This window comes from Rhinolophus ferrumequinum (genome assembly GCF_004115265.2).
Source record: "Rhinolophus ferrumequinum isolate MPI-CBG mRhiFer1 chromosome 15 unlocalized genomic scaffold, mRhiFer1_v1.p scaffold_54_arrow_ctg1_1, whole genome shotgun sequence".
NCBI classification, from domain to species: Eukaryota; Metazoa; Chordata; class Mammalia; order Chiroptera; family Rhinolophidae; genus Rhinolophus; species Rhinolophus ferrumequinum.
The window spans coordinates 2,551,277-2,578,185 of NW_022680357.1; the positions used below are offsets into that span (position 1 = coordinate 2,551,277).

General features: G+C 56.5%; 1 protein-coding gene across 2 annotated transcripts in view; it reads left to right on the top strand.

Annotated features, from left to right (window-relative positions):
- The first annotated feature begins 1,128 nt into the window (after positions 1-1,128).
- Positions 1,129-26,909, top strand: part of RAB40C (RAB40C, member RAS oncogene family) — a 28,120-nt gene continuing 2,339 nt past the window's right edge. Inside the window, exons 1-6 of one of the 2 annotated variants that reach the window (XM_033101592.1) lie at positions 1,129-1,186; positions 1,330-1,555; positions 19,890-19,950; positions 20,478-20,538; positions 26,095-26,172; positions 26,379-26,601. In XM_033101592.1, the coding sequence (XP_032957483.1) occupies positions 1,414-1,555; positions 19,890-19,950; positions 20,478-20,538; positions 26,095-26,172; positions 26,379-26,601 (565 nt within the window). In that variant the 5' untranslated portion in view covers positions 1,129-1,186; positions 1,330-1,413. Of the gene's footprint in view, positions 1,208-1,329; positions 1,556-19,889; positions 19,951-20,477; positions 20,539-26,094; positions 26,173-26,378; positions 26,602-26,909 lie in introns of both variants that reach the window. The other variant, XM_033101593.1, reaches the window with a different exon arrangement.

Consider the following 26,909-nt stretch of genomic DNA (forward strand, 5'->3'; position numbering starts at 1 on the left):
GGGGGCAGGGTCCTGTCACTCCGTGGCTCGAGGAGGCTGTGCTACCATCACCTCTGACAGATGAAGAGTTAGTCACCCGCCCACGGAGTCGCTGTGGTTCTAGAACTTTAGGCCTTCACAGCCACGCGCTGTAACATACGGGCTTGCCCAGGGCGAAGGGCAGACGCCGGGGCCCACACCCCCAGCCATCTCCCGGAACACTATCTGAGCTGTCGCGCCCACGCCCCCAGCCCAGCCACTGCCCCTCGGTCGGCCCCCAGCTAGCAGCGGAAGTCCCGCCTCCTCGGGCTCCCCCGCGCCGATTGGCCACCTTCGCCCCGCCACGCCCGGGCCACGCCCCCGCCAAGGGGAGGGCGACTTCCGAGAGCTTAACTCTTGGGGGACACACCGTGCTCTCTGGGGTCTCTGCGGAAGCAACGTCCGCAGCTTACTACGGGTGGGGTTAGTCCTCCTGGACCCAGACGCGTCATCTTACCCCGGGTACCGCCACCATTCTGCTCCCGTCCGCGGGAAGGAAGGGGGCGTATGCAAACAACCTGGAGTCCCAAGCTCCCTATTGGTGAGCGTGTAGGAAAAGGGGCGGGAAATACAATGCGGGTTTAGAGGTTGTGATCGACGTGCTAGTGGTCCAGTGGCTCGGAAGAATCGGTGGCGGTGGCCAATGGCGACGGGGAGGGGGCGGGCAAGGTTGGGGGCAGTGGGCGGGGTTGCGGGTGACTCCGGGATGCTCTGCGGAAAGGGGTAGGGAGGTAGTAGTGCTGACTGACGTGCAGACGGACCAGTGGTTCCGTGAAAGCGGGAGGCGAGCGCCCAATGCCGACGTCGACGAAACGAGGCGGTCGGAATCTCCGCAACTCTGTGGGGTGGGGAACGGTAGAGAGGGCGGGCAGTCATGATGGACGTGCACACGAACCAATGATCTCAGGAAAGGGACGACGGATGCCCAATGGTGACCGGGAGGAGGCGGGATGGGGCGGGGATAGGGCGGGGCGACCGGAGGCCTAGCTGCGCTGTGTGGGAAACGGTGGGGGCAGGCTGTCGTGAAGGACGTGTGCGCGGGCCAATGGGCCTGGGCAGGCAGGCGGCAGGCAGCCAATGGCGGCGCGCGGACTGGGGGCGGGGCGGGGCGTGGCAGCGGGGCTGCGCGGCGCCGTGCGGGAAGCAGCGGAGAGGCGGCAGCGCTGAGGTGAGGCAGGCGGCGGAACAGGTGCGGGCGGCGGGCGAGCTTGGGCGCTGTGTCCCGAGCGGTCGTGGCGGCGGTCGGGGGCAGTCGGGCCCTCGCCGACCGGGCCTCGGCGGCCCCCCCTCACCCAAGCTCCGTCCCCGCAGGTCGGTCGGAGGCCTCCTCCCCGCCGTGCTCCCGCGGCCGGCGCCGTGGGCATGCGGGCGCGGCCTGTGCGCGCGTGAGCGAGGATGGGGACGCAGGGCAGCCCGGTCAAGAGCTACGACTATCTGCTCAAGTTCCTGTTGGTGGGCGACAGCGACGTGGGCAAGGGCGAGATCCTGGAGAGCCTCCAGGACGGGGCGGCCGAGTCTCCGTACGCCTACAGCAACGGTAAGGACGCCCCGTCGCCGGCCCGCCCGCGGGGTGCCGCCTCCCGTCCCCTCCCGGGAAGGGCTCGGCGCGCGCGGCGGCAGAGCTCGCCCTGCCGGGCCCGGGGCCGCTCGCAGGCGGCGGGAGCACCACGCAGCTCCCCCAGTTCGCTGGCCTGGGAGGCGCCTCCCCGGGGGGCCGGATCCGCCACCGCCTGTCACGTCGGGTCTGGAATGAGAACTGCGCCTGCCGAGCGTGGGCCCTCGCCGGGGACACCGCGCTTAGGAGCCAGGGATCGGCGCCTTGGCTCTTTTCATCTCGTCCCTGTAGCTACAGCCTCACCCTGCCTGGCAGGGAGCAAGCCTGTGGCGCTTTGCAATCTGGTTTCTTTCCCACCATTTCAACTCTCCTGGAGGCCTGAGGCTGGGAGAAAGCAGCTGGATCCGGAGCGGAGAAGCCGCTTGGCACTGGAAGTATCTGTGTGAGGCCATTTTTAGAGGCTGGCCGCTTAAGGAGAGGCTGAGATTTTGCTAGGAGCCTTCTGGAGAAGAGCTTCCATCGCAGGGTCCGTCAGAGCAGCTCGGTGGCTGCGGGGTGACAATTGAGCGAGTCGGTGCGTCAAGAAAGGGTTGTTCAGGAGCTGGAGGAAGGAGTTACCTGGGGCGGGGGGCCTCCGTCCACCAGTGAGGGTCTCAGGGTGGCCGGAGTTCTGGACCGGCCAGGTGGAGAACCTGTGACAAGATGTGGCCAGGGTTTTCTCACAACCGCGTGGAGTGTGTGCACAGATGAGGGGGTCCCCAAAGTCAGGCCGTTCCTCTCGGGTGTTGACTCCGGCCGCAGGGATTCGACACCAGGTGCTGGCAGAAAATGCCCCAGTCACGACGTTATTAAACGTTCTTTGGAAATTTCTGGTTGCATGGCGAAAATACACAGCCAACACACCTCACCAGCACTTGTAATGGACACATTTAACGTAAAGAACATAGTGATCTGGGCCAGTGAAGCAGCGTAGCCAATCCCCTTCTGCAATGGGGACTTTGTCCCAGGCCACACAGGGTGTTTCCTTAGGACAACCAGGGACTCTGTACTATGGCAGCGTCTAGTCTCGCCAAGGGCCTTTTGTGCTTCTGGAAGTTCTGTCTTGTCTAATTTGACTTCAAGTCTTTGCTCTCCGCATCCATTGGTGCTTTGTTTCTCGGGCTCTTGTCAGTCCTGTCTGACTGCTCTGAGCATTTGCTGTTTGCTAAATTACTTGCCTGTGGGCAGCTGAGAATGTGGACGCTGCTTTTTTCCAACCCTTTTGTTTTAGGATTTGTCAAGGTTGTTGGATTACCTGGACTGGCTGAATGCCCTTCCTGCTGTAACAGCTTCAGCATTGGGCAGCTGTGCCAGATTCATGCTGTGCCACTTCCGGAAGCACACGTTCTCAGCCCTCGCTTAGAGGAGACGTCTGGAAGGGCCAGAAAGGAGGAGCCCTGGGTTGGTTTTTAGGTGAGGGAGGAAAAGAGGGAGGCCCCCCCAGGGGGGTGCGGGTAAGGGCCTCTGTTGGGGTTTTAGCAGGCCCCTTCACCAGCCATTGCCACCTCAGTGGGCGCTTGGCAGCAACCATCAGAGGTGTCTTTCCGGACTCAGACAGTGGCGGCTGAGTTGCTTTACCAGTGGTAGCGTCGCTTCCTGGAGCCCCGCTCCTGGGCGGCTGGTGGTGTGTGTTCGGAAGAGCGCGAGAAGAGTGTGCGAGGGGTACAGCTTCACCAGGGGCAGCACTGTTCTCCTGGGACATAGATTTGGGCTTCTCAGGGTCAGCCTCGCCATCACGCACTCCATCCGGGTGCAGTGAGCGTTCGGGGAATACAGAGCCACTAGCTGGAGCGATAGGACCCGCCGCCCCCTGTCCCCTCTGTCAAATAGCAAGGCATTGCCACACTTCCTATGCCACTCTGACTGAAGCGGGCTAGTATTGAGTAAAATGTGGAGATGGCCTGAGATGGGGGCGATGTTGAGTCCAGTGGAGGGCCATCTGCCAGAAATGATGAAGAAAGCCCAGCCTTAGAAAGGTTCCCTGTGCCCGTAGGGCCAGGGCACGCCCACGGGTCCCTGCGGGTCCCCCACGGCATCAACACAGAAGACAGAGCGCCCCTGTGCACAGCATGAGGAGCGGGACTTTGTGGCCAGGCTCGTGACCCCAAGGCCCGCTCACTGTTCTTTATCGGTCCAGTCGGTGGACCTGAGCGTGGTTTGTCTTTTTGCTTTTCTGAAGACTTCCCAAAGGAGAGTTGTTGGGGGTTTTGGAAGCGCTGGAGGAACTGGTTCTCAGGATTCAGCATCGTGGGAGTTTGTCCTTTGAAAGAGTTGTAAGATTCAGGAATTTTTTTATTTCTGATCATCTTACAAAGGATATACGTGTATATCTTTCCCCCTTCCCCCTTCATTGTTCAAAGCCCGCAGCGTGTTTCCAGGCTTCTTGTTTTCATCCTAAACGCGCGTGGTTCTGACTAGGAGCAGATGACCCATGGCAGGGAGGTCCCCACCCCGTGATGGGCGTGTAACCAAAACCCCATCCTTGGGCACCCGGACGACTTGCCCACATTGAAGTCTCGTCTAGCTTGTTCCTCAGACAGGTACGTGAGTGCGTATTGCTTTCCCCAGCTTCACAAACATGTGAGTCATCCAAACAGCCTTTTCTAGCGCTGGCACCTGGAGCAGCGATGAGCCATATGTGACAATGTGCCGACTCCCGCGGGAGCCCACAGTGGCTCTTGGCGTCTGGTGGTGCTGACATGTGCCATGCTTATACCGTGTTTTCCAGAAAATAAGACCTAGCTGGACAGTCAGCTCTAAGGCGTCTTTTGGAGCAAAAATTAACGTAAGATCCAGTCTTATTTTACTATAATATGAGACCCGGTCTTATATAATATATATTATATATTAATTTTTATTAATATTTTTTATATTAATTTATAAAATTAATTTTTTATATTTTTGCTTATATTAATTTTTGCTCTAAAAGGCACATTAGAGCTGATTGTCTGGCTAGGTCTTATTTTCGGGGAAACAGGGTAGGTTTCCATAGACCCAGAGGTCTTCCTCTCAGGAGGTTTGCTATCCCTTCTTAATACACAGACAGCCGTGGTTTTAGGGGAGGGTCTGTGCTCTCCTTGGACAGAACAGAACACTTTGCATAGAGGTTCTCCTGAGCCATCTGCTGGGGAAATGTGCTCCAGAGCGAAAGTGGCAAGGAAGGCGGTAGAACGTTCTGTGAGCAGCTTCTACTCCCTAGCGACCACCAGACCTGACTGCTCCGGGGCGGTGGGTCCCTGAGGCGGCACGCTGGGTGCACCCCAGTGCACAGCCTGTCCTGTTTCCCTGAGGGTGATAAAGGTCTCCATTAACAGTGTGTCCTCTTCTTGGCTCTCGCATATCTTCTCGTTGAGGGTTGAGAGTCAACAGGAAAATGTGTCATAGTTGATATGCCCCGTGTCTTGGAAGATTCGAGAGTGGGCATAACCCCATCTCTCCCTGTCTGCTCCACTGGGGGTCCGTGTTGGTGGGAGCTGCTGAGTGTACAGGACGCTTGCTCGTGTCCTTGGAGCACAGGACATTCGGCGGGGAGGGTCAGTGGGCAGGAGGAGCGAGGCAGTTGTGACCGGAGAGGACAACGCCGGGCAAGGCATCGAGGTCAGCCACGAAGGTCAGGCCTGCTGGTTTTCTCCGTGTTAGTCCTGTGCCTGTGGAGGGGTGGGGGACAGTGCCTGCACCCGCAGTGTGCCAGACTGGGCTGCAGCCCACGTGAGCGACCTGGCAGCCAGGCCAGAGCTTGCCACTTCCCCCAGCTCCATGGCTTTTCATTGGACAGTTCCAAACGTCTCTTCTCGCCTGGCTGGAAGTGGGTGTCTGTCCTCAGTTCAAACCTCAGGGCACACAGCGTCTTCCGATGCGCCTCCACGCTGTTTTCCCGGGTCAGCACGTGCCTCTGGCCTCTACATCCCCGGCGGCTGGGGCACCGCTTTGTCCTCAACACCAACGTGAGACCTGCACACAGGAGGCGCTAACTAGGTGTGTGCTCTGAAGTCACCACAAAGCTGGCTCCTCCCATCCTTCTTTCCCTCTCTGCTTGGCTGGACGCGCGTATCTGGGTTTCACCTATTTTCTGGGCCATTTGTTGGGGTCCGCCTTTCCTCTGTCAGACGACAGGTTTGCAGGTGGGTGTTGGCCTGCGTGTGACATGTGCGGGGCCCAGGACCGAGCTCCTCGGCGCTGTCCCTCAGCTGGTCCTCAAGGCCACCCTGTGACGGGGGGCCCATCGTCGTCCCGTTTTCCAGATGAGGAACAAGGCTCAGGTGGCTGAGAGCCCCGCCGCGGGCAGTGGGGCCTGGTACCTTCTGCCCTCCCAGGGGCTGGCTGGCTGATCCCCGTCTCGGGAGCCTGGCGCTGTGATGGGTGGGGGTGCCCCTTTCCTCACGAGGCGCCCTCACGCCCTCACCTCCACCCTGGGCCTGGGCCTGGGCCTGGCTGCTCTCCGGTGACCACAGCCCTGCGATCCAGTGCTTCCTGTTTGTTTTGCTCACATGCTCTCAGTACATCCCACACTGAAATCTTCTTTCCTTCCTCCCAGCTCCTCTGTCCCTGGTCAGGGGGCTGCCTCCCCCCTTCTGCTCTGGGGTCTGGGGCCAGTCACCGAGGCCCATTTGTTCTCCCTTCACGGCCCTGCTCCTGCCCTGCGCCCAGCCAAGCAGCAGAGCCCCAAGAGCTCCCAGGGCACAAACCAGGGGTTTCTCGAAGGCCACAGAGGGCAATGGGAGACCCATCCGTGTCTGTCTACCCCTGAGCCAGAGACACTCACCTGCTGTGTGTGGTGTAAAGACCACCATGCCCCTACCTGAGAAGGTGGCAGGCTGGCGGGGACAGGTTTCCTTACCCGCTTCAGATGATGCTGGCGGGGCAGATTTGTAATGTGGACGGGTGTGCCCTTTCCTAAATTTTCAGAAAACAAGTGAGTAAGTGGAACATTTTCAAAATGTTAAGTGTTGCCTCAATCTTCAGCATTTGCTGTACGCTCACGCAGAGAACAGACAGATGCTTCCACCGCAGGCGCACTGGGCAGAGCTGGGTCCCTCTTTCAGGGTTGTGTGATTGCAGTGACGGCTGTGTCGTGTTGGGTGCACGTAGTGTCGTCATTCTCATCATCAAGAATATTTGATGATGAGCTTGAATGGTGAGCTAGACAGAAACGTGTTACGGGAAGGAAAGCCTAACAGAGCGGAGAAGTAGGCCGCGCTTTGATCTCCCGTTACCTTTGAATTGTAATTGACAAGGTGTGAAATTGCTGGTCCCCCGAGAAGCTGACCCCTTACCTGGTCTGGGCCTGGGTGACGAGGAGGCAAAGGGGGTGGAGTTGTAACCGGGTCTGGGAGGTGGGCACCACCTCATGTGGGTGGCACACCTGTCGATGGGGTGTCTTTGTAGGGCCCGGGGCACATTGGTCAGGGCGTTGCCCGTTGGGCATTTGGAGAAGGTGGGGGAAGGCCTGAGAGTCCAGCATCCTGGCTTGGAGCAAGCTGCAGAAAGAACGGGAGAAGGGACGGGAGATGGCTGTGCGGCAGGATTTAGCACCCTGAGCCCTCAGGGTGTTGGCACTGAGCCAGGCGTCGGGGACCAGGAGGGGCTGAGCCAATCCCACGTGTGGGGGCATCCTTCGGGTAAATACGAGTGAGTAAAGTGAACTTGAACTTTAAGATGGGAACTGAGGTTTCCTGGTTCTGGCCGCTAGTGACGGGCAAACTCTGATGTCCACAGTGAGTGAGTGGCTTCTGCCAAGACGGGACACGTGACTGTGGACATGTGTCCCTCAGAAGGTAGAGGAGGGTTAGGGGACAGGTAAACCCGGCACTGGTGGAGGCTGTGGGGACCCAAGGACATGAGCAGGACGGCGGGCACGGCCAGATGAGTGTCGGCCCCTCCAGGCGAGGGGCAGTGACGTCTCAGAGGGGTATGGCGCCTTGGCTAGACACAGGAGGGCAGCGGGTCATGCAGGATTGTGGGGTGCTGGAGGATTGTGAGGAGGGACAGAAGGGAGGAGTGGTCTAACCCAGAAGGAGTGCAGAGGGCTTGGTGTCGGGAAAGAGAGACCATCCCCCACCCCCAGAGAGGGCGTCCCAGCACCTTTGAGGACGAGCAGAGAATGGAAGAAGGCCCAAGTGCTAGACAGGCAGGCACTTCACAGATTTTGAGAAGTGTCAACATGCAGACAGCCCATTGCCAGATCTCTGGGCAAGTGAGTTAATGCCAACCTTGCACAGAGATCGCGGCTGCGCGATAAGCACGTGTTTGGGAGCCCAGGAAGCCACCAGGTAGTTCCCAGCTTGGGTGGCAGCCCTGTGGCCGAGGTGGGCCTGCATTCTGTCCCCTGGTTCCCGGGGTGGTCAGCTGGGTCCACGCCAGCCTGGACCTTCCTGGGCAGCCATTTCCCGTCACCGGGGCCAAGGTGGGGTGAGTACCTGCTGCTCAGGTCCCTGCTGGGAGCGATGGGTGACAGGTGAAATGATATTATCGGGACTGAGGCTTTGTGCCGCCTGGAGGGATTGAGGAGCCCAGTAACAGCTCCCAGGTGCCAGGGTTCGTGGTTCAGTTCCGAGTCGCTGCTGAGACATTGGGAGCTCTGACCCGGTGGCCGGGTGACTGGCCACCCTGCCCACGCACCGTCTTTGGCTTCCGCCCCCGAAGCGTCCGGGCCGGTGCCGCTGTTACGGATGCCCCACTCAGCGCTCGCGCAGCGAGGCTCCTGTTTCCACCTAATCGTTTGGTATTGATTTCTGTTTCCTGTTGTTCGGGCCTCTCTCTTCCCAGATCCGGTGCTGGCGGTCCGCAAACTGCCGGGAGCTGAGTCCGGTTTTCTGAGACACACGGTTTGAGCAGGGGGGAGGCCTGTCCCTGGGCACAGGTCTCAGGAGCCGAGTGGCAGATGGAGCCCTCGTCAGCCTGCAGAAGCCGCCGAGCTGGCCTGTGACACGCGTCTCCCATGGGAGCCGGCAGTCCTGGGTGCGCGCTCACGTGTGTGTGTGCCCATGACTCTCTCGGTCCCTGGGGCTGGCAGTGACTTGATTGGGTCCAGATCAGCAGTCACTGGGCCCCTCGATGGCTGGGGACATCCTGCTGGTGGTGTCATTAATGGGAGTATTTCCGTCATTTTAAGTCCCTTTGACGAGGGCCACACAAAGAGTTGCAGAGAGAAGATTCTAAGGAAAAATCGTGGAAAGATGTTTAACCTTAAAATCCAATAGGATAGAACACTCACCTGTCATCCATCGCAGAGGAAGTCCGGTAACACTCAGCAACGGGGTGTCGGAGCCTCAGGAAGTCTTCCCTTTGACCAAGGAATTAGAAATCTCTTCTGGGGAACAATAGGGGACACGACTAGAGAAAATCGGGCTTTGTATTTGTTTTTTTTTTTTTTAACAAAAAGGCAAAACCTGAAATATCCTAAAGGTCTAGCAGTGGAAATGCAGTAATATATTCATAGGGTGAGATAATTGCACAGCCTTTAAAAAGGGTGGTTTGGAGGGATAGTAAATGAATATTCAATGATATAGGGGAAATCTCTGATATCTTGTTAAGAGGGGAAAAAGTATGCCTCAGTGACATAGTGTCTCAGTGGGTGTCACATGAAAGAGAATTGTGCAGTGGAACACGTGAAAACATGAATGGTGGTTCTCCCTCTGTTTTGGGGGTTATGATTAATGTTTTTTAAACGTCCTGTGTTTTGCTAAGTGTTGTGTGTGGTTGTACGTGTTCTTTAAGGGCAGCAGCAAGCTTTGCTTTGCTTTGATCTGGTGTGATTTTTAAGGAAAAGCTCTTCCTTCGCAGGAAACCCGTCCACCACTGCCCTCGAGTTTCTCCCGAAACCTGGCATGCCAGTGTAGACACAAAGGCGTTTTGAAATGCATTAGGTAACTTCTGCTTCCTTTTCCGTCCTTCACCAGGCAGCCCTCTTCCTTCTCTCCCCAGCGCCAGGCTTGTACGTGGGGTGTCAGACCCCAGCCAGTAGAAGGGCCGGCGTGGGCTACCCGCGGATTGTCCTTGTTCCCTGGATGTCTGTGTGACGTCTGTGCACATTGGGGACAGGTGTCACATCTGGCTCTGATCTGTATTCAGACCCTTCTTGTAGGGCAATCCAGACTCTCATGGTCGGCACATAAACTCTGAGCAGGTCAATACCCTGTGGCTCGACTTTTTTAAAATAAATTTCATTGAGATATAATTTACATACAATAAAATGTACCCATTTTACGTGTACAGTTGGGTAAGGTTTGACAGGTGTATATACCTGTATAACCACGGCCCTAACTGAGACCTGAACGTTTCCACCTCCCCACAAAGTTCTCTCCTGCCCCTGGGAAGTCGGTCCTCTGGCCCCAGCCCCCGCTGGTCTGCTTCCTGTCCTTCGAGGGGACTTCTGCCTCTCCAAAACGTCCTGTAAATTGAATCATACAATATGGTCCTTCCTTGTCTTTGGTTTGTTTCCGTCACCATAACGTAGGTGAAGTTCGTTCCTGTTCATTCCTCTTTTTCCTGAGCAGCGTTCCTTGGCACGAATATATATCCCAGTGTACCTATTTACCTACCAATGCAGTTTGGGTTATTTACTGATATGGCCTATTCTGAATATTGCTGCTAGGCACATTCTTGTACAAATCCTTGAAACATTTTTAAAAGTTTATTTTTGTGGTAAAATACACATATCGATCGTGTTGGCCATTTGTAAGTGGATGATTCAGTGGCATGAAACACACCAGTCCTGTGTAAATGTGCTGAGCTCACAATTAACCAAACTGTGTCCTGAAGTCACGCTACCATCTTGAGTTCCCAGCAGCAATGTGTGCGAGTTCCACGCTTGGCCAACATTTGATGTTGTCGGCTGTTTTTGTCCTTTGAATCAACTTGATTGAGGTACAACCTTAAAACCTGTGTCCATGTCAAGTTGGCAGTTTCATGAGTGGTGACAGGTAAGCACCCCTGAGAAACCATTGCCAGACTCTGCTCTTAGCAGACTCCCCGCTCTGCCCCCAGACCTGGCAGCCACTGACCTTTATGTTAGAGAGTAGTTTGCGTTTCCAGCGTGTTTCTGTCAGTGGAGTCGCACCCGGTGGCTTCTCTGGGAGAGTCAGCCACGTCGCCGTGTGTAGTTGTCGTTCTCTCCTCTGTGGTAGTGATGTAGATTTCAGTGTGAGTACGGCCATGTGTTTACCCTTCTGTGTGTGTGTGTGTGTGTGTGTGTGTATGTGTGTGTGTGTGTGTTATGTTCTGTAGGTGGGCTTTTGGATGGTTTCCATGTTGGGGTGATTCTCAGTAGTGCTCCGATGAAAATGCTCATAGGCGTACCTAGAGGTACTGTGGGTTCCTTTCCCGATCACCTCAATAAAGCGAGTCGTAAGCTTTTTGCTGGTGCAGGGGCTTGCCTTCAGTTTGTAAAAAACGCAATGCTGGCGAAGCGCAATGAAACAAGGCGTGCCTGTACGTGTTTGTGGTGCATATATGCACGCATTTCTGTTGGTGGTGCTCTGAGGAGTGGGATTGCTAGGTGTGGGGTGTGCCATGTTCGGCCTCAGTAGATATCACCAGTTTTCCAAAGCAGTTGCACAATTTCTGTCCCATCAGGAGGATATAATCGGTAGCCTTTAGGTACTTTTATACCTGGATATTCCTTTTCTGTTCCTGCTGTAGCATTCTTACAGTTCCGTAGGTCGTAAGTGAATAGTCAAGGTGTCCGTGGGCTGTGTTCCTTTCTGCAGGCTCTAGGGGGACGTCCGTTTCCTTGCTCATTGAGCTGTTGACAGAATTGAGTTCTTTGCGGTTGTAGGACTGAGGTCCCTATTCTTTGCTGGCTGGAAAGAAGGTTATCCCAGCTTCTAGAGATCAGCCACACTCTTCACTTGTGTTCCCTTTCCTCCGTCGTCCTGTCGGCTCAGGTCCCTCCCAGGCTTTGAGTTTCTCCTTTCATCTTCTCTCTCTGACTCAGCCGGGAAACGGTCCCCACCTTTAAGGACTCATGTGGTGACACTGGGCCCCCCCAGGTAACCCAGGATCCTTTCCCTTCTCAAGAGTCCCTTTGCCCTGTCAGAAGCATGTTTCCGGGTTCCAGGGATTAGGATGTGGACATCTCTGGGGCCGTTACTCTGTCCACCACACGCTTCTGGAAAGTTCTTCTGATAGATTTTTGTAGGGACAGTGGCTGGTTGGAGGAGTGTATGTTTGCATTTCTGTTAGACACCCCTGGTGTTAGTCACCGCTATGGACTGAATATTTGCATCCCCCCAAAATTCATATGTAGATCCCGAACCCCCCAAGGTGGTGGTATGAGGAGGTGCGGCCTTTGGGAGGTGATTAGGTCTTGACGGTAGGGCCTCATGAAAGGGGTCAGTGCCTTCGGACGGAGCCCGCAGAGCTCCCTGACCCCTCCCGCCATGTGAGGACGCAGCGGGGTCGGCCATCTGACCAGGAAGCGGGCCCTCGCCAGGCACCGACGTGGCTGGCACCTGGCTCTTGGACTTCCAGCCTCCAGAACTGGGAGAAATGCATTTCTGTTGTTTATAAGTCCCCCAGTCTGTAATTTTCTGTTGCAGTAGCCTGAGCCAACTAAGAAATTTCCACAAACTTAACGTCTTAAAACAGCACCCACTTATTAGCATGTAGTTTCTGTGGGTCTGGAATCTGGGCACAGCTTCGCCGGGCCCTCACAGGGCCTCAGGGTTTCTCGCAGGCTGTAGCCAGGTGTGGGCTGGGGCAGAACCCCCCCCTAAGCTCACAGCACCCGGCGTTCCTGACGACGGGGGCCCTCCATCGGGTGGCTTGTTCCTAGAGCCAGCCAGGGAGAGAATCTGCCTGCAGGAGTCTCGGGGAACGTGATCGTGGAGCGGACGTTCGTCGTCTTGGACCTGCTCCTGTGGGAGCAAGTGTTAGCTCCCACTTCCCTCAAGGGGTGGGTGTGCCCAGGGACGCGATGCCAGGAGGCGGCCTCCTGGGCCCAGCAGAGCGTGCCTGCCACGCCCCTCAGTATTACCTCCGTGGTCGTGGGCACCCACCTGGGTGGACCCAGGGACGTGGGGCTCTCCTTGGCTGTCCCAGCACGTTCTGTGGGACGAGGAGCGTTTCCTCGGCGTAGGCACGTTCTGTGGCCTTACCCTTGGGAGAGGAAGTGGGCAGGCTGGTTAGGTGTCCCGGGCTGCCTGCACGGCGGGGGTGTGGGTCCCGGGGCACCTCCACATGTCTGCCTGGGTCACGGAAAGCGGTTCTGGCTCCCAGAAGACCTGGCCTTCCTGTCTGGCCTTTCGTCTGCCTTTGGGAGCTTGCTTCCCTCACGAAGGCGTGACACTGGAAGCAGCCCCTGCCCGTCTTGGGTTTGGGGGTGGCACCCTCATGCTGCAAATCGGAGTAGATGTCACGCTGCGCTTCATTCAGGCAGCCTGGCTGGGCCACGGAGGTGCTTCGGAGGTGAGCCTGGGAACTATGTAGGAAACCAACAACCAGGGCTTTGGACACAGCCACATCTCCTGCCAGTGTGGGGGGGCCGTGCTCCTCTGGAACCTTCTGTGAAGTCGCTGGGTGACCTGGGGTCAGCGGGGTCCCCTGCCTCGCTGTAAGGGAGCAGTGTTCATGACCCACATGTCCTGGGGTGCTTGCAGCCCCATCGGGGCGCCGCACAACGGGGAGAGCCTACTGGGAAGGGCTCCTTTCCCTCGGACGCGAGCCAGCGTTCTGGTTTCTGGTGCTCAATTTAAACACCGCAGAGGAAGACACCAGTTAGCATTTTCTGTTCTCATTCTTAATCCACTCTTGTAGTACCCTTTCGTTGTTGTTGTTGTTCATTGTTATGAATTTTTAAAAAGTCCTCCTGTGGCTTTTAATTATGTTGGAAAGTAGCGGGATGCTTACACACTCAGTGTCACCATGTCTTCCATAAAAGACGAACCTCAGATGGAAAGGAGGTGGTGGCGAATGTGTTCTCTGGGCAGCTGACGTCCCTCTTCACCCGCTTTCTCCAGCTGGTCCGAGTGGAGTTTGCGAAGGTATGTGGGAAGTGCCCCCACCGGGGGCCAGCGGCTTGTGCACGGTGGTTCATTCTGGCCGGTCCCCACTCCTTCCGAAGAGTGGAAAACGGAACTTGAAAACACCCAACCATCTTGATGTGTACACGCAAGACAGACCTGAGTGGGCAGATGTAAACAGCTGAGAATTTTGGGTTCTTCATATGTGTTTGTTCCCCCCAGTGAGGCTGGTTTTTCTTAGGAGTCTGTTGTCCTGCACCAGGGCTAACAGACATGCGAGTCTGTGAAGCTTTAAGGGAGGAGGGGACGTGGAGGAGGAAAGTGTGACTTCAGCCTGCTGTCTGGTGACTCCTGATGGAACAGACACCGCCAGCCGAGTGGCCGCTGTGCTGTGTAGGAGAATAGCCGGCCCGAGGAGAGTGGTGCGTGCACCAGATTGTGACAGTCTGGCCCCATGGCCACGGACGCCCCATTCAGGTGGCAGGTGTCCTGAGCATGGCAGGCCAGGTGAAGACAGAGCTGGTGTCCTGCTGGTCAGTGCCACCCAGCCCCCAGCCTTCCTCCTGTGCTTACGTGGGTCTTCATGGGCAGGAGGGGGTGCCCGGTGAGCTCCCCAAACCAGAGGGATGTGGGCGACGGTGGAAAACAAAGTGACATTCCAGAAAGTTGAAACTCTAATGACCTTTTTTGTATCATTCCTCCTTCCTCCTCCACCTCCTTTCTCTGAATCCGTGCTGTGAAATAGCTCCTCGAAGGGTGGCACAGTCAGCAACCAGGTAATTATAATGTTCCTGCAACCCCGGCGTCTGTCAGTGTTTTTCTGCAGCCGGTGAGCTGCTCTGTGCTCCGCCTGCCTTGGCTGGGACACGAGGCCAGCAATGCGGGATGTGCAGTGGGACGTGGAGGCTGCCCGCGTGTGTTGTGGAGCCCGGGCAGGTCCCCTGGGACCGTTGCTCTGCAGCGTCCCTTTTACTGTCCTGAAAAGGAAGGAAATTCATAGATCATGTGTTCTGTTTACGCTCAGAACGAGAACAGATGTGTGCACCTACACACGTATCTAATATAAAGGAAAAAGAAAGGGGGGCAAGGGTCATTAGATCATTTGTGTTTCAGCAGGTCAAAGCCTGGGGACAGCTGTACTAGGTGCTGAGAAGGTGACAGTGAAAAGGTGCCTGGTGTAGGTGTGTCACTGTGTGTGATGTGATTTCCCTTCTAACCTGGTGAACAGTTCTTGGCAAAATTCTGAACAAATACAACCCAGTCAGTAGTACCCTGTGATTTGCAAGGTGGTGGCAGCCCTGCAGAACGTGGAATGGGGCCGCGGCGACGAGAATCCATTAGCTCCTGGAACCATGCCTGGTGTGTAATAGAAATTTGGAAAGTAATTTGTGTCAAGTGAATTGCCACTCCCTTCAGAAACCCCATGACAACAATAGAAAAGACATTCTTAAAAACTTGTGAGTCCATCAGATGAGAGGTTGACAACTTGGGACGTCGATGCCGCTGTCTCTGACTACTAAGTCCAGAGACCTGAAGCCTGGGCTGTAGGGGGCTGACGGGGACCCTACGTGTTCCCAGGCCCCTCTAAACGCAGCCTGAGGACGATAGGCTGAAATCAGGGTGTGAACTGAATGGCCGGGTGGCCCCCAGCAGGGACACAGGAGGCCTATCCTGGGGGACCATCAGGTGTGGTGGAGGGCCGAGTGCACGTCCATTCCAAAGGGGGAGACCTGGCTGCCTCCCGCCCCTAGTGCTCAGGTGGGACCCATGTGGCAGCAAGCAGTCTTTCTTAGAGCAGTCACCCCGAGGCACTTGGCAGCTTCACCGTGAGCCCAGTTCACAAGCTGGGCTCACCCAGATCTTCCTGTGGCTTTTTAGGATCTCTGAAGGGTAAATGGACAGCAAGGGCTGTCACAAGGTGAGGAAAGACATCTGAGAACCTTAACACCCTTATACCGTATTTTGCTGTGTATAATGTGCTCCTGTGTATAATCCACACCCATGTTTTTGGCCCAAACTTCCAAGGAAAACAACTTTAGTTTTAATTCCCCCACCTTTCCTTCCACACGCCCCCACTCCGGTTCAAGCCGTTGTTTCTCAGTCTAGTTGTGTAGGACACGGCTCCCTGGCCCATGCTGGTATTATGAGCCTTGCGCTGGTCGCTGGTCGTCGGTCAGCAGCTCACAGCAGCTCACGGCAGCTCTCGCCGGCTTCCGGCCACTCATGCTGGTTGCCGACCACTCACGCTGGCCACCAGCCAGTCCTGGCAGCACACAATAGCCCATAGCAGCCCACGGCCGCTCACACTGGCTGCCAGCCACTCATGCTGGTTGCCGGCCACTTACGCCGACCTCTGGCTGCCCACTGCAGCCCAGCTAGAGGGCGCAGCTCACTGGCCCCTGTGGGAATTGAACCAGCAACCTCGGCGTTAGGAGCGCGGCGCTCCAACCACCGGAGCCACCGAGGCCGGCCCCCTCGTTTTAATTTTTTAATTCAAGTTTTTATTTGTTTACATTTAGGTACTTGTTTTTTGTATTATAATGGAATTTTAGCATTTATTTTTTAACATATTATTGTACAAGAAATTCTATGGAACAAATGATTACAAAACACAAGAACAGATACAAGGTACAAGAAATTTTATGTACCAGTAACAAATTTACGATATTTAATATTTATGTATCATAGAAGGCCAAGAACTCTTTGTTGTTGCAAGTTTGTCGTAAATTCAACAAAACCGATTATCATATATTCCAGGGCATTATTTTGTATACAGATATCGTTATTGATTTCTAGAGTTACACTTTTAACTCATAAGCATAAATAAAAGAGTCAACAACGTTTATATAGACACGGAATTAGTACTGCCCATGTATAATGCACATCCTTATTTTTCCCTCACAAATTTGGGCAAAAAAAGTACACCGTACACAGCAAAATACGGTAATTAATGTTTTCTGAGATACAGAGGTATTGAATCCAAGAACTAAGAACAGGATGCTGTTAGAAAGGAATATTCCAGAGGACCTGAAAGAGCTTTTAGAAATTAAATTAAAAATAGAATTTTTTCAAAGATTCTGGAAGGGCTGGAAGATAAAGTTGAGAGCATCTTCTAGAAAGTGAAACAAGAAGACAGAGATGGGGGAAAAGGTGAGAAAACTGGCTGTTCGCCCAGAGGTCACTGCCTGGCTAATGGAAAGCCAGAATGTGGAGCAGGGGAGCGTGTGGATAGAGGGGGGAACTGGGGAGCTAAGGGCTCCCGGGCTCCAAGCACCGAGAGTGAAAAATACCCCCAGGACACTGGGCAGCTAAATAAATACGGTGAAAGCTTTCAGAGTCAGACATGAGAACTGGGGATCAGAATAGCACGCATGTCCCCTGGGAGCCTCTGGTCCCTGCCGCTGGCCCCTGATGGCGTCCCCGAGCTCTGTGTCCGTCAGGGTGTGTCCTCAGTCCTAGGAGCTGAGACCGGGTCATCTCGTGTGACCCTCCCCATGTGTGAGCTGCTCCAGTCCCCAGAGGCCTGGTTTACCCCCGTGTCCCAGCTGCGGTTCCGGCTCCCGATACCTGATTCCTGTGCTGTACGAGGCGTTAGATGTTCTGAATGAAACCTCTGGGCATCATGTTTTTCAAAGAGCTGCTCGATATTTAAGGACTGACGAGGTGATGTGAGGTAGGGACTGATTGAAATTCTCCAGCAACAAGTCTTCAGACCTGAGACTCGTCAGAGCTGATTCACCGTGAGGTGGGTTGTTGCCCGTCAGGCAGGGCCGGGCCCAGAGGGCTCCCGAGAGCATGGCCACTGTCTGAGTCTAAATCCCCTCGGCAGTGACAGGGCTCAGCCATGGAACTTCAGCTTCCTCTCTGCAGTGACCCTGAGAACCCTGTTCTCTGATGCGAGGGGCGCCGTGCGGCAGGAGGAGGGTAGGGAGAGGGGCCCCTCGATACCAGTTCCCCCGCGGAGTGCCTATCTGCGTACAGAGAGTGGGGACAGGGCATCCTTTCTGACGCAGACCGAAGCTAACGTCCTGTTGTCCTGGGTGGAATGTGGGCAGATGGTCAGCAGGGTGCCCCGGGCACACAGCGCTCACGATGCCAGTTGGGAGAAGAGGCCCAACAAGGACAGCGGAGGTGCCAGTCCTCTGCACCCTGTCTCTCCTGAGCCTTTCCTGGGTGCGCTTTCCTGTGGCAGCTGCCTGCCAGACCCTTGCAGCACAGCACAACCTCCGGGTGGCCTGGCTGCAGGGCCAGTCCCTTCGTGGGGGGCAGTCAGCGTCCAGTCCCCTCAGCCCAGGCCTGCTGGGCCCACCTGCCACATGGAGGGGTTGCCGCCTAGAGGGTGGGCATTGCCTCTACAGCCTGGCTAGAAATCGCCCTCCAGTGTCAGTCTCACAGAAGCTGTGGAGCCAGGACGGAGAGGAGGCGATTCCTGGGCCAAATCTGTGCTTCCTGTTTCACAGAGGATTCCAGGAGCTTCCACCCAAAGAAGCTGGTTATCAGCAGAGGAGAGCTGGGGGAAGGGCAGAGTCAGAGCAGGGACAGTGGAGACAGGCCTGAGTTCTGCTGCTTTCAGAACGACAGTTCTTTCACTTGAGAATATGTGCAAGAGAATCTTCTCTCCCTTTAAAAGAAAAAAGATGTGGTAAAATGCACATAATATGAAATTTACTACTTTAATTATTTTTAGGTGTGCAGATCAGAGGCACTAAGTATATTTATTTACCCTGTTGTGTGATAATCCCAGCTGTCCATCTCTAGAACTCTTCCATCTTCCCAAATTGAAGCTCTGTCTTCACTGAACACTGACTCCGCACTCCCCCCCCCCCCCCCCCGCCCCCAGCCCCTGGGAACCTCTAACCTACTTCCTGTCTCTATGGCTGACTGCTCTTGGGGACCTCACAGAAGTGGAATCACACAGTGTTTGTCCTTCTGTATCTGGCTTGTTTCCCTGAGCATAATGTCCTCAGGGGTCACCCGTGTTGGAGCAGGTGTCAGCATGTCATTCCTTTTTACGGCTGAGTAATGGTCCATTGTATGTAATCTATTGTATGTAATCTGTTGTATGTAGTTCATTGTATGTAATCTGTTAATCTATTCCTCCCTTGATGGACACGGGAGTTGTTTCCACCTTTGACTATTGAGAATAACGCCGCTATGAACACGGGCGTATAAATACGTACATGTTCAGTTCCCTGCCTTGACTTCTTTGGGGCCTAAACCTGGACGTGGGATTCCTGGGTCATCTGGTAATTCTGCATTGAATTCTTCGATGAACTGCCAGACTGTTTTCCACAGTGAGCATCTCCATCCCCACCAGGGCTCTGATTTCTCCACATCCTCACCAACCTTGGTCCTTTTCTGCTGTTCTTGGTAATAACCATGTGATGGGGGTGAGGTGACCTCTCCTTGTGGTTTGATTTGCATTTCTCCGATGTTTAGTGTATTCTGGATATCAGTCCCTTGTCAGCTATGTGACTTCCAAATATTTTCTCCTGTTCCGTGGGTTGCATTTGCATTCTGTGGAGTGTCCTGTGATGCGTGGAAGCCGGGTTTTGACGTGTGGTTAGGAGTTGGCCAGGCAGAAGCCCAGCAGGGGTAGAGGCACCGGGGCCCGAGGGAGCGTGCCGTCTGCAGACGCTCTGAGGCCGGCTTGCACACGCACACACACGTGAGCAACACCTGTGTGACACTGCCCATTCCCAAGCCGTCTTGGAGCAAGTGACATATACAGTCATGAAACTGGTGACATTTTTCAGGCTTACGAGAGGAAGAGGAAACATTGAGCTCTCAGGAAGTTTCCAGATGGGCCATAAACCAGTTGAAGATCTTACATGTAAGATCTGTCCCTGCTCCTACCAACTTCTCTTGGACTTGTTTCCATGAAAGTATAAAACAAAAACAAAAAGAAAAGGTAGGCCGTGTATAGGTCGTGCAGAGAGCTCTCCGGAGAAACGGCATTTTAGCAATTACTTTATCCTTAATAATGTTCCATGCACGCTCCAGTGGTCAGTACCTGGGGGCTGCAGTGAACCCAAGAACTCGGAAATACGATGAGCTTTTCTGAGTTCCCCCCGAGATCCACACGAAGTCAGTCCTGCGGGCGTGCTGGGCTCCGCTCCTGGGCCGCCTTCCCTTTGGCCGGTGCTGTGGTGGCCAGCACCGCAGGTCCCTGGGCTGGAGCCACACAAGGGCTTCAGCTGTGGGCAGCGTGCCCCTCCCCTGCCCCTCCACTGGGCTGTAGACTGAGCCCTGCGGAGGCGGGTCCTGGCGGGCTTGTCCCCAGGAGTCGCCTTCAGCCGCCCTCTGCTTCCTCGCAGGCATCGACTACAAGACAACGACCATCCTGCTGGACGGCCGGCGGGTCAAGCTGGAGCTCTGGTGAGTGGGGGCTGCGGGGCCGGGGCCGGGGGTGGGGCTCCAGCACCTCAGAGGTATTTCCGGGGCCTCGGAAGCTAAGTGACTTAAGTCAAGCATCCTTGAAGAAACAGGAAGGAGTCCTGTTTACGTTTCACATGGAATGGCCGTTGAAAGAGATGCTGTGTGAAAATGGAATGGATTCTGCTCCATTAGGCAGACACCGAAAGGTCCGAGGCTGTTTGTTCTGATGGAGCCCAGCTTCCTTTGCCCGTAAAGACGCAGTGCCACAGAGGTCACGGCCCCGCGTCCTTCTCGTTAGTGGGCCACACGTCAAGGAGCATTTCCCAGAACCTTGACGTTGAGAGTGAATGCCCACGGGTTTGGGTTCTCCAGCCTGGCAGGGCGGGCTCCCGTGGCACCTGGGCCCACAGAGGTCGGCCAGTGTGAGCTGTGGAGGGCAAGAGGGTGGGCGTGAGTACCCTGCAGGGATCACACTGTGCGCGCCGGGGTCCCACAGCTGTGTCCCACTGACCCCCTTTGTGTTTCAGGGACACGTCGGGCCAGGGCCGGTTCTGCACCATCTTCAGGTCCTACTCCCGAGGCGCCCAGGTAAGACCAATGACGCCGCCGGTGCTGCGCTCCAGAGGGACAGCTGTACTTCCGTGCTGTCACACCCCATGTGCGTGGCTCCTTCTGGGGAAGTTTGATGTTTGCACCTCGGGCTTCCACTAGGCTGTCCTCTGAGCAAGGGACCTCAGCATCAGAGGGCACCAGGTCCCCACATCCTTACTCTCTGTCCCCACTCTGTCCCCGCTGGGTCCTGTCGCTGACGCTGTGGGAGGTCGGCTGGGACCCTGTACCAGGGAGTCTCCGCTTGCTCACCTGCTTCACTAGGAACCCAAAGGGACTTCCCCGACACCCAGGACCTCCACGCATGGAGCGAGGAGGCTCGAGGCTCCCAGGATGGGCTGGGCTGGATTCCTAATCAGGACTGGGCAGAATGAGCGTTGGAGGGGCCGTGGGAGGGGCAGCCAGGACCTCAGAGAGACGGGTCAGCAGGAGATGGGGCCTGTCCCAAGGGCTGCCATGGAAGTGCACCCATGTTGGGTGGGTGTATAGGGGCGCGGGGGCACCCTGGGAAAGCATGCATGGGTGCAGGGACACCTTAGGGTAGCAGGCAGGGGTTTGCTCGCCCCTTCCTCTGTCCTCTGGGCTCCCCCAACTTGCTTGTATGGTGAGGCTGGAAGGAGAGGGGAGACGCAGTACGTGCATGAACAGACCAGGCTCTCGCAGCTGGGTCATCAGGAAGGGTCTGGACGCAAGACCAGGCCTGTCTATCACGCAGAGCAGGCCGTGACTCCCACCCCAGACTTCTGGAATTGGCAAGGGGACCCCCACGTTCAGACCTGCTCAGCCCTGCCCTGCGCCCTAGGCAGGACCCCCCGCCAGGAACAGCACACATTCGTATGAGAGGCGGCTCTTGGGCGTGTTTGGGGGCCTCTGACTGTGTGGGGTGCAGGCTCCAGGTGGGTCTGCACTCAGCAGGATCGGGGGCTTCCTGTCGCTCTCAGTCTGACTTGGACTCGTGGGGAACCCTACGTGGTATCCTTTTTTGGCTTTGTGAGTCAGGATTGATGAAATCTGCAGCTGCTCGGACATCCTGTGTTCCTGCTGATCTTTCTGCTCCATGGGACGAGGGGAGGCTGAGCGGGGGAGACGTCCACCCGGGCTTTGGCTGAATCCGCTTAGATGTTGTTGGGGACCCCTGACCCACGCCTTCCTGCAGGGCCTTCCGCAGTGGGGGCCTCTCAGCCATGGTAGGAGGTGGGGAGACGTTGAATGTGGCCTTCCGCTCTGCTGAGGGGCAGCCGAGGGCCCCTGGCTGGGCTTGGGGGCGCTGTCCTGGGAGCTACTGCAGAGGCGTGGGTGCCGGCACCTGGAGACCTGGCTTGACGGTCCCCCCGTGTGCCAGTGTTGGGGGCCCGCAGACGGGGTGCTTCCCCCAGCAGTTCCACCTGGAGCAACTGATGCTAAATGATCAGGGTGTGGATTGCAGCTTGGGTGTGTTTGTCAGCACCCCACATCGGCACCGGAGGGGGGCTTAAGTAGCGAGAACTGCCTGCAGAACCTGGTGCCCTCCAGATGAGCAGGTCCCCCAGGCCCCCCCTTTTCTTTAAAATCACTACGTACATGCGTGGTGACGTACATACAGCAAGATGAGAGAGCTTGTTCCAAATGGCAGTGCTCGTGCCTCAGACAGCGGGGTGACTCAGTTCTGTTGTCTTCCTTTTGCTTGTTAATATCTCCTGATTTTTCTATCATAAACACATATTACTTTTGTAATAAAAAAGTAAAATGAAGAGATAAGGGGGTTGTTACCTTGGGTTATGGTGATGAAGGGGGAAACATCTAGAAGGCCCTGAGATCGCACCTGAGGACTCAGCCGGTCAGATGCTCTGGGTATAAACGTGCAGCAGCCTGCGGACAGTTCGTTCAGCTAACTGAGGGCAGCCCGCAAACCGGGGCATTTGCCAGAGTGCACAGGGTTCCGAGGAAGCAAACACGGGGTCCCCACGTCCACGTTCTCTCCAGTGTCCCTCCCGGTCAGTTCTGTGTGTCTTGTTGCTCTTGCTTTCTTCCCTGAGCTTCTTGTCGATTCTGAGCTGGAGGAGCCAGTCACACATCTGGGCCCGGGTGGAGGGGGGTGGGCTCGGAATCGAGGCTGCCCCCGAGTGCCCTTGTCTCAATGGCCCTGCCCCACCCGGTCCCACTGCCATTGTGCCTGGTGGTGGCAGCGCTGACGTGCAGACGGTATTCAGAGTAAGCGCCACCGGTTTGGTGCAAAGGGTAGCAGGACTGCCTTTCCCAGTCGAGTTTTGTATTTCCTGTCACTCTCCCACCATTAGTTAAGACTGGAGAGGCCGGGTTGGGTCTGTTAGGACCCAGTCACAAAAGCCACCGCCAGCCCCTGGCTGCTGTCACCTGTCCTGCAACAGGACTGTCTCGTGGTTCTGAGTAACCTCTGTCTGCGACCTCCTAGACCCGGGGCCCTAGTTGTCTGTTGCTGAGGGGTGAGGTGGCCCGGGGATGCCAGTGCCTCCTACTGCTGGAGACACAGCGTCCCCTGGGCTCGCTGTACCGAGGGAGCTGTGGGCAGAGGGACGTCCTGTTCCGTGGAAGGTTTGGAGTCACCTGGCTGAGCAGCAGGGGGAGCAGGACCCAGTGCCGGTCTCCTTCTGGTTCATTCCCCCCAATGGGGTTTCACATAGGCAATGGCCTGGGGTGCCGCTTGCCATCCAGTGAGTGCCCCTTGGTACCGCCCAGGTGGGCAGGTAAATGTGTCAGGGACTGTTGGGCAGTTGCTCCCCGTTTTCGGTGCGTCACTTGCTTCTGGGCAGAGCCGGGCTGCGTGTGGCTGTGGCGCCGATGCTGCCATGCGCGGCCTGTGTTCCTTGGAAGCTGTGCTATACACATGCCCTGCACGTGCCAAAATGGAATTTAATTTTTAAAAATGCACCTCTGTGCCTTGTTTGGGGGTGGTGATTGCATAGGAGTATGTGTTTGTCCAAACGCATGAGACTGTTCGCACTTAAAATCGGTGCATCTTACGCTGTGGCTTGAACAGTAACTCGGGCAACAAGGGCACCCACTCCTGGGCCCAGCAGTTCTTCTCCTTTCCGCTCGAGCCGTATGTGCTCAGAAATGTCTCGTAAAATAAGGTGGAACTACCTGAGAGCTGGCAGCACTGACTGATGAGCTTGGCCGGACGTGCTGCCACTGTGGGAAGGGCTGGAGGTGCCATCTGTGGGGGAGGGCTCGGGTGGGGACCGCGTGGTTTGCACCGTGACCTGTCTGTGCTGGGAAGAGCAGCGCTGTGCAGAAACGTCAGGAACAATAGGTTATTCCTGGAGGGGGGCGGGGGCGCTGGAGGGGCGGATGAGCTGCTATTTATACCCCCGCGTGCTAACTCATTCTTCTCAATGTGAGCACATATTTTATTGTTAAAAAAGAGAGAGAGAGAGAATAGTGAGACTTGTTGGCCCCTCCTTCTGCCTCTTTGAGACACACAGCTAACCCCCTTGAAGGGGGTGGTTCTGGTAAATAAGACCCTCAATTTGGTTTCCATGCCAAGTCCGCGGTCACTGGTCTCTGCTGCCTGCAACGTGACCAGCTCTGTATCCTTCCTCCCTGTGCCTGGCGTGTTGGTGGGTCTCCTCTGTCATAACCCTGACCGTCAGATTTGGGCAGCCCCAGAGGCTGGTGCCAGCCTGGAGGGGCAGCTAGGGGATTCCCAATAGCCTTGGGGTGCCGTGGAAGCCTGCGCCCTAGAGATGGGCTTCCGCTCGCTAGTTTGAGCCTTTAGACATTACATAGGTAAATATAAGCAAGAAGGCCCCATCCAGCCTTTCGATGTGTGGTTATATCCATGGAAACCTTCTCTGTGTGGCGTGCTGTATGTTTCTGTTTTAAAACACTGTACTGCACGTAGCGTTTAGGGAACGTGCTTCTGTGGGGTGTGCACCCGCCCAGGATGGGCACGTGTGCTCGGAGGGGCACGGCTTTTACTTGGCATGTCTGCACCTCGACTTCCTCGGCAGCCCCCTGAGCGCATGTACGGTGTGTTTCATGCTCTGATGGCATCCGAGAGGCCTAGTCCATCAGGCACATACATCCTCAGTGATTTCTTAGGAGGGGATTTGGAGGGCCGTGCAGTGTCCCCACCTGCCCCCGGACCAGGGGGCTTTGTTCCCTGTGCCCCAGGCAACAGGACTCACTCCTGCTACCCCTGCTATCCTTCCAGTCTTACTCTCTGTCCCCACCAAAATGGGTTCTGCTCCTTCAAGTGGGCTCAAGGGGGCCTTTCCCTCCCGGGGTGGCAGGCGGCTGTGTTCTGTGCAAGCCTTTTGTGCAGAGAGCAGGAGTCAGCAGGTGGGTGTTAAGTAATTCTCATGTTTGTTTTAATAGGACCTAGGGACTACACTTAAGTCTTCCACAATTTGAAGGACATTGTTCCCCCTTCTTCCGCCTCCCTCCCCACTCCGGTTCCAGCCGTAGTTTCTCAGTCTAGTTGTGTAGGGCACAGCTCCCAGGCCCACACTGGTATTATGAGCCTTGCCCTCCCCCCAGCGGAGGCAGTCGGTTGCCAGTCGTTGGTTGGCAGCTCACAGCAACCCACGGCCACTCACGCTGGCCGCCGGCCGCTCACGGCAGCACACAGCGGCCCACGGCATTGAAGGACATTTTTAAGGGGAAAGGCTTTTACCGTTTCTCATTTTGAGATGGAAACACCGTGTGCCTTCCTTCTCAGCTGTGCTTTTTTCCTGCCCGTGTGTGATGGAGACGTGGGCCAAGTGAAGGCTCAGGGGGATGGGAGGGAGTGAGTCTGCTTCCGAGTGGGGTGCAGGGCGAGACAGGCGGGGGGCGGTAGGGGTGCACTCTGGAGTCGCCTTCCGGAGGCCTGTGACAGGGCACTGCTGAGACATTTAGGGCAGAGGGCGAAAGCCCAGAGCTGCGCTCTAGTCAGTCTCCAAGGGACGTGACGGGAAACTCCCGGAGCAGATCCCCTGGTGCCCGGTGGGGCCGCAGACGCATTTGCCGGAGTGACTGCTGTCCTGCTCTGCAAGTTTGGGTTAGAAAGCTAAGAAACAGCTCCGCTCACCCCTGAGCCCCAGGACAGTGTCGGGGGCGCCGCCCACCCTGCCTGCGCCTCACCGTGGGTCCCTGTGTGCCTGTCGTAGCTCTTGGGACTCATAATGAATGGTCGTAGGCTCGTGCTTACAATGTGCTTGGAGGGAAGAGCTGAGGAAAATGCCGGTTCTGTCTCAGCTGAGTCCCCAGTGGGAGGGAGAGGGCAGCACTGAGCCCGTGAGATCTCCGCCTGTCTGACGTGGCTCCCAGCCCACACGCGGGCGTCAGGGCCACCCAGGCCTGGCCATGGTGACACACAGTGCCCAGTGCTAGAGGCCTCAGGTGTGACAGGCACCGCGCACTGTGCTGTCCCCACTGCCAGCTGTTAGTAAGTCAGCCACCCGATCCCCCAAAAGCTGTGTGGCCGTGCTGAGGGTCCCACCTGTGCTGGGAGGGGGGGCGCGCATCGGGGCTCCCTCGGGGCTCCCTGTGGGCACAGGCACCCCCCGGGCCGAGCCCTCAGCACCTGCCTTGCAGGGGATTCTCCTGGTGTATGACATCACCAACCGCTGGTCCTTCGACGGCATCGACCGCTGGATCAAGGAGATTGACGAGGTAGGTGTGCGCCTGCCTGCGGACCTCCGTCCAGGGTCACCCCTCCCCGGGCCCAGCTCCTCACCTCAGGCACTGACCACCGGGGCCCCTGCTCCAAGGGGTTCAGCCTCACGGGTCTGAGCCCCACCTTGTCACAGCATCGGGAGGGAGGACAGCCTGGGGGGGGCATCCCGCATTTATGCCTTACTGAATCTTGTGCCACCAAGCATGCGCCTGGGGTCCCCCGGATCCTGGTTGGGAACCGGCTGCACTTGGCCTTCAAGCGGCAAGTACCAACGGAGCAGGCGCGCGCCTACGCGGAGAAGAACTGCATGACGTTCTTTGAGGTCAGCCCGCTGTGCAACTTCAACGTCACCGAGTCCTTCACGGAGCTGTCCCGCATCGTGCTCATGCGGCACGGCATGGAGAAGATCTGGAGGCCCAACCGAGGTGAGGCGCGGCCCCCCCCCTCTGAGGTGAGGCGTGGCCCCCGAGGTAAGGTTGGGCCCCCAGGTGAGGCACGGCCCCCCCCAAGGTGAGGCGGGGCCCCGAGGCCTGAGAACCGAACAGTCAGCCTTTCAGAGATCGTGGTCTCTCGAGTCCGGGCTCCCTAGTTGTGGGGCTTCCACGATGCACGGTGGCTGAACCAGCTTCCTCCCTGTGTGTCCTTTGTTTGGGGGGGTCCCAGAGTTATGGGAGGGGACTGTGTGTTATCCTCCAGTAGTGCCCTGTGCTGGGGGTGGTGCTGTGTGCCCTGA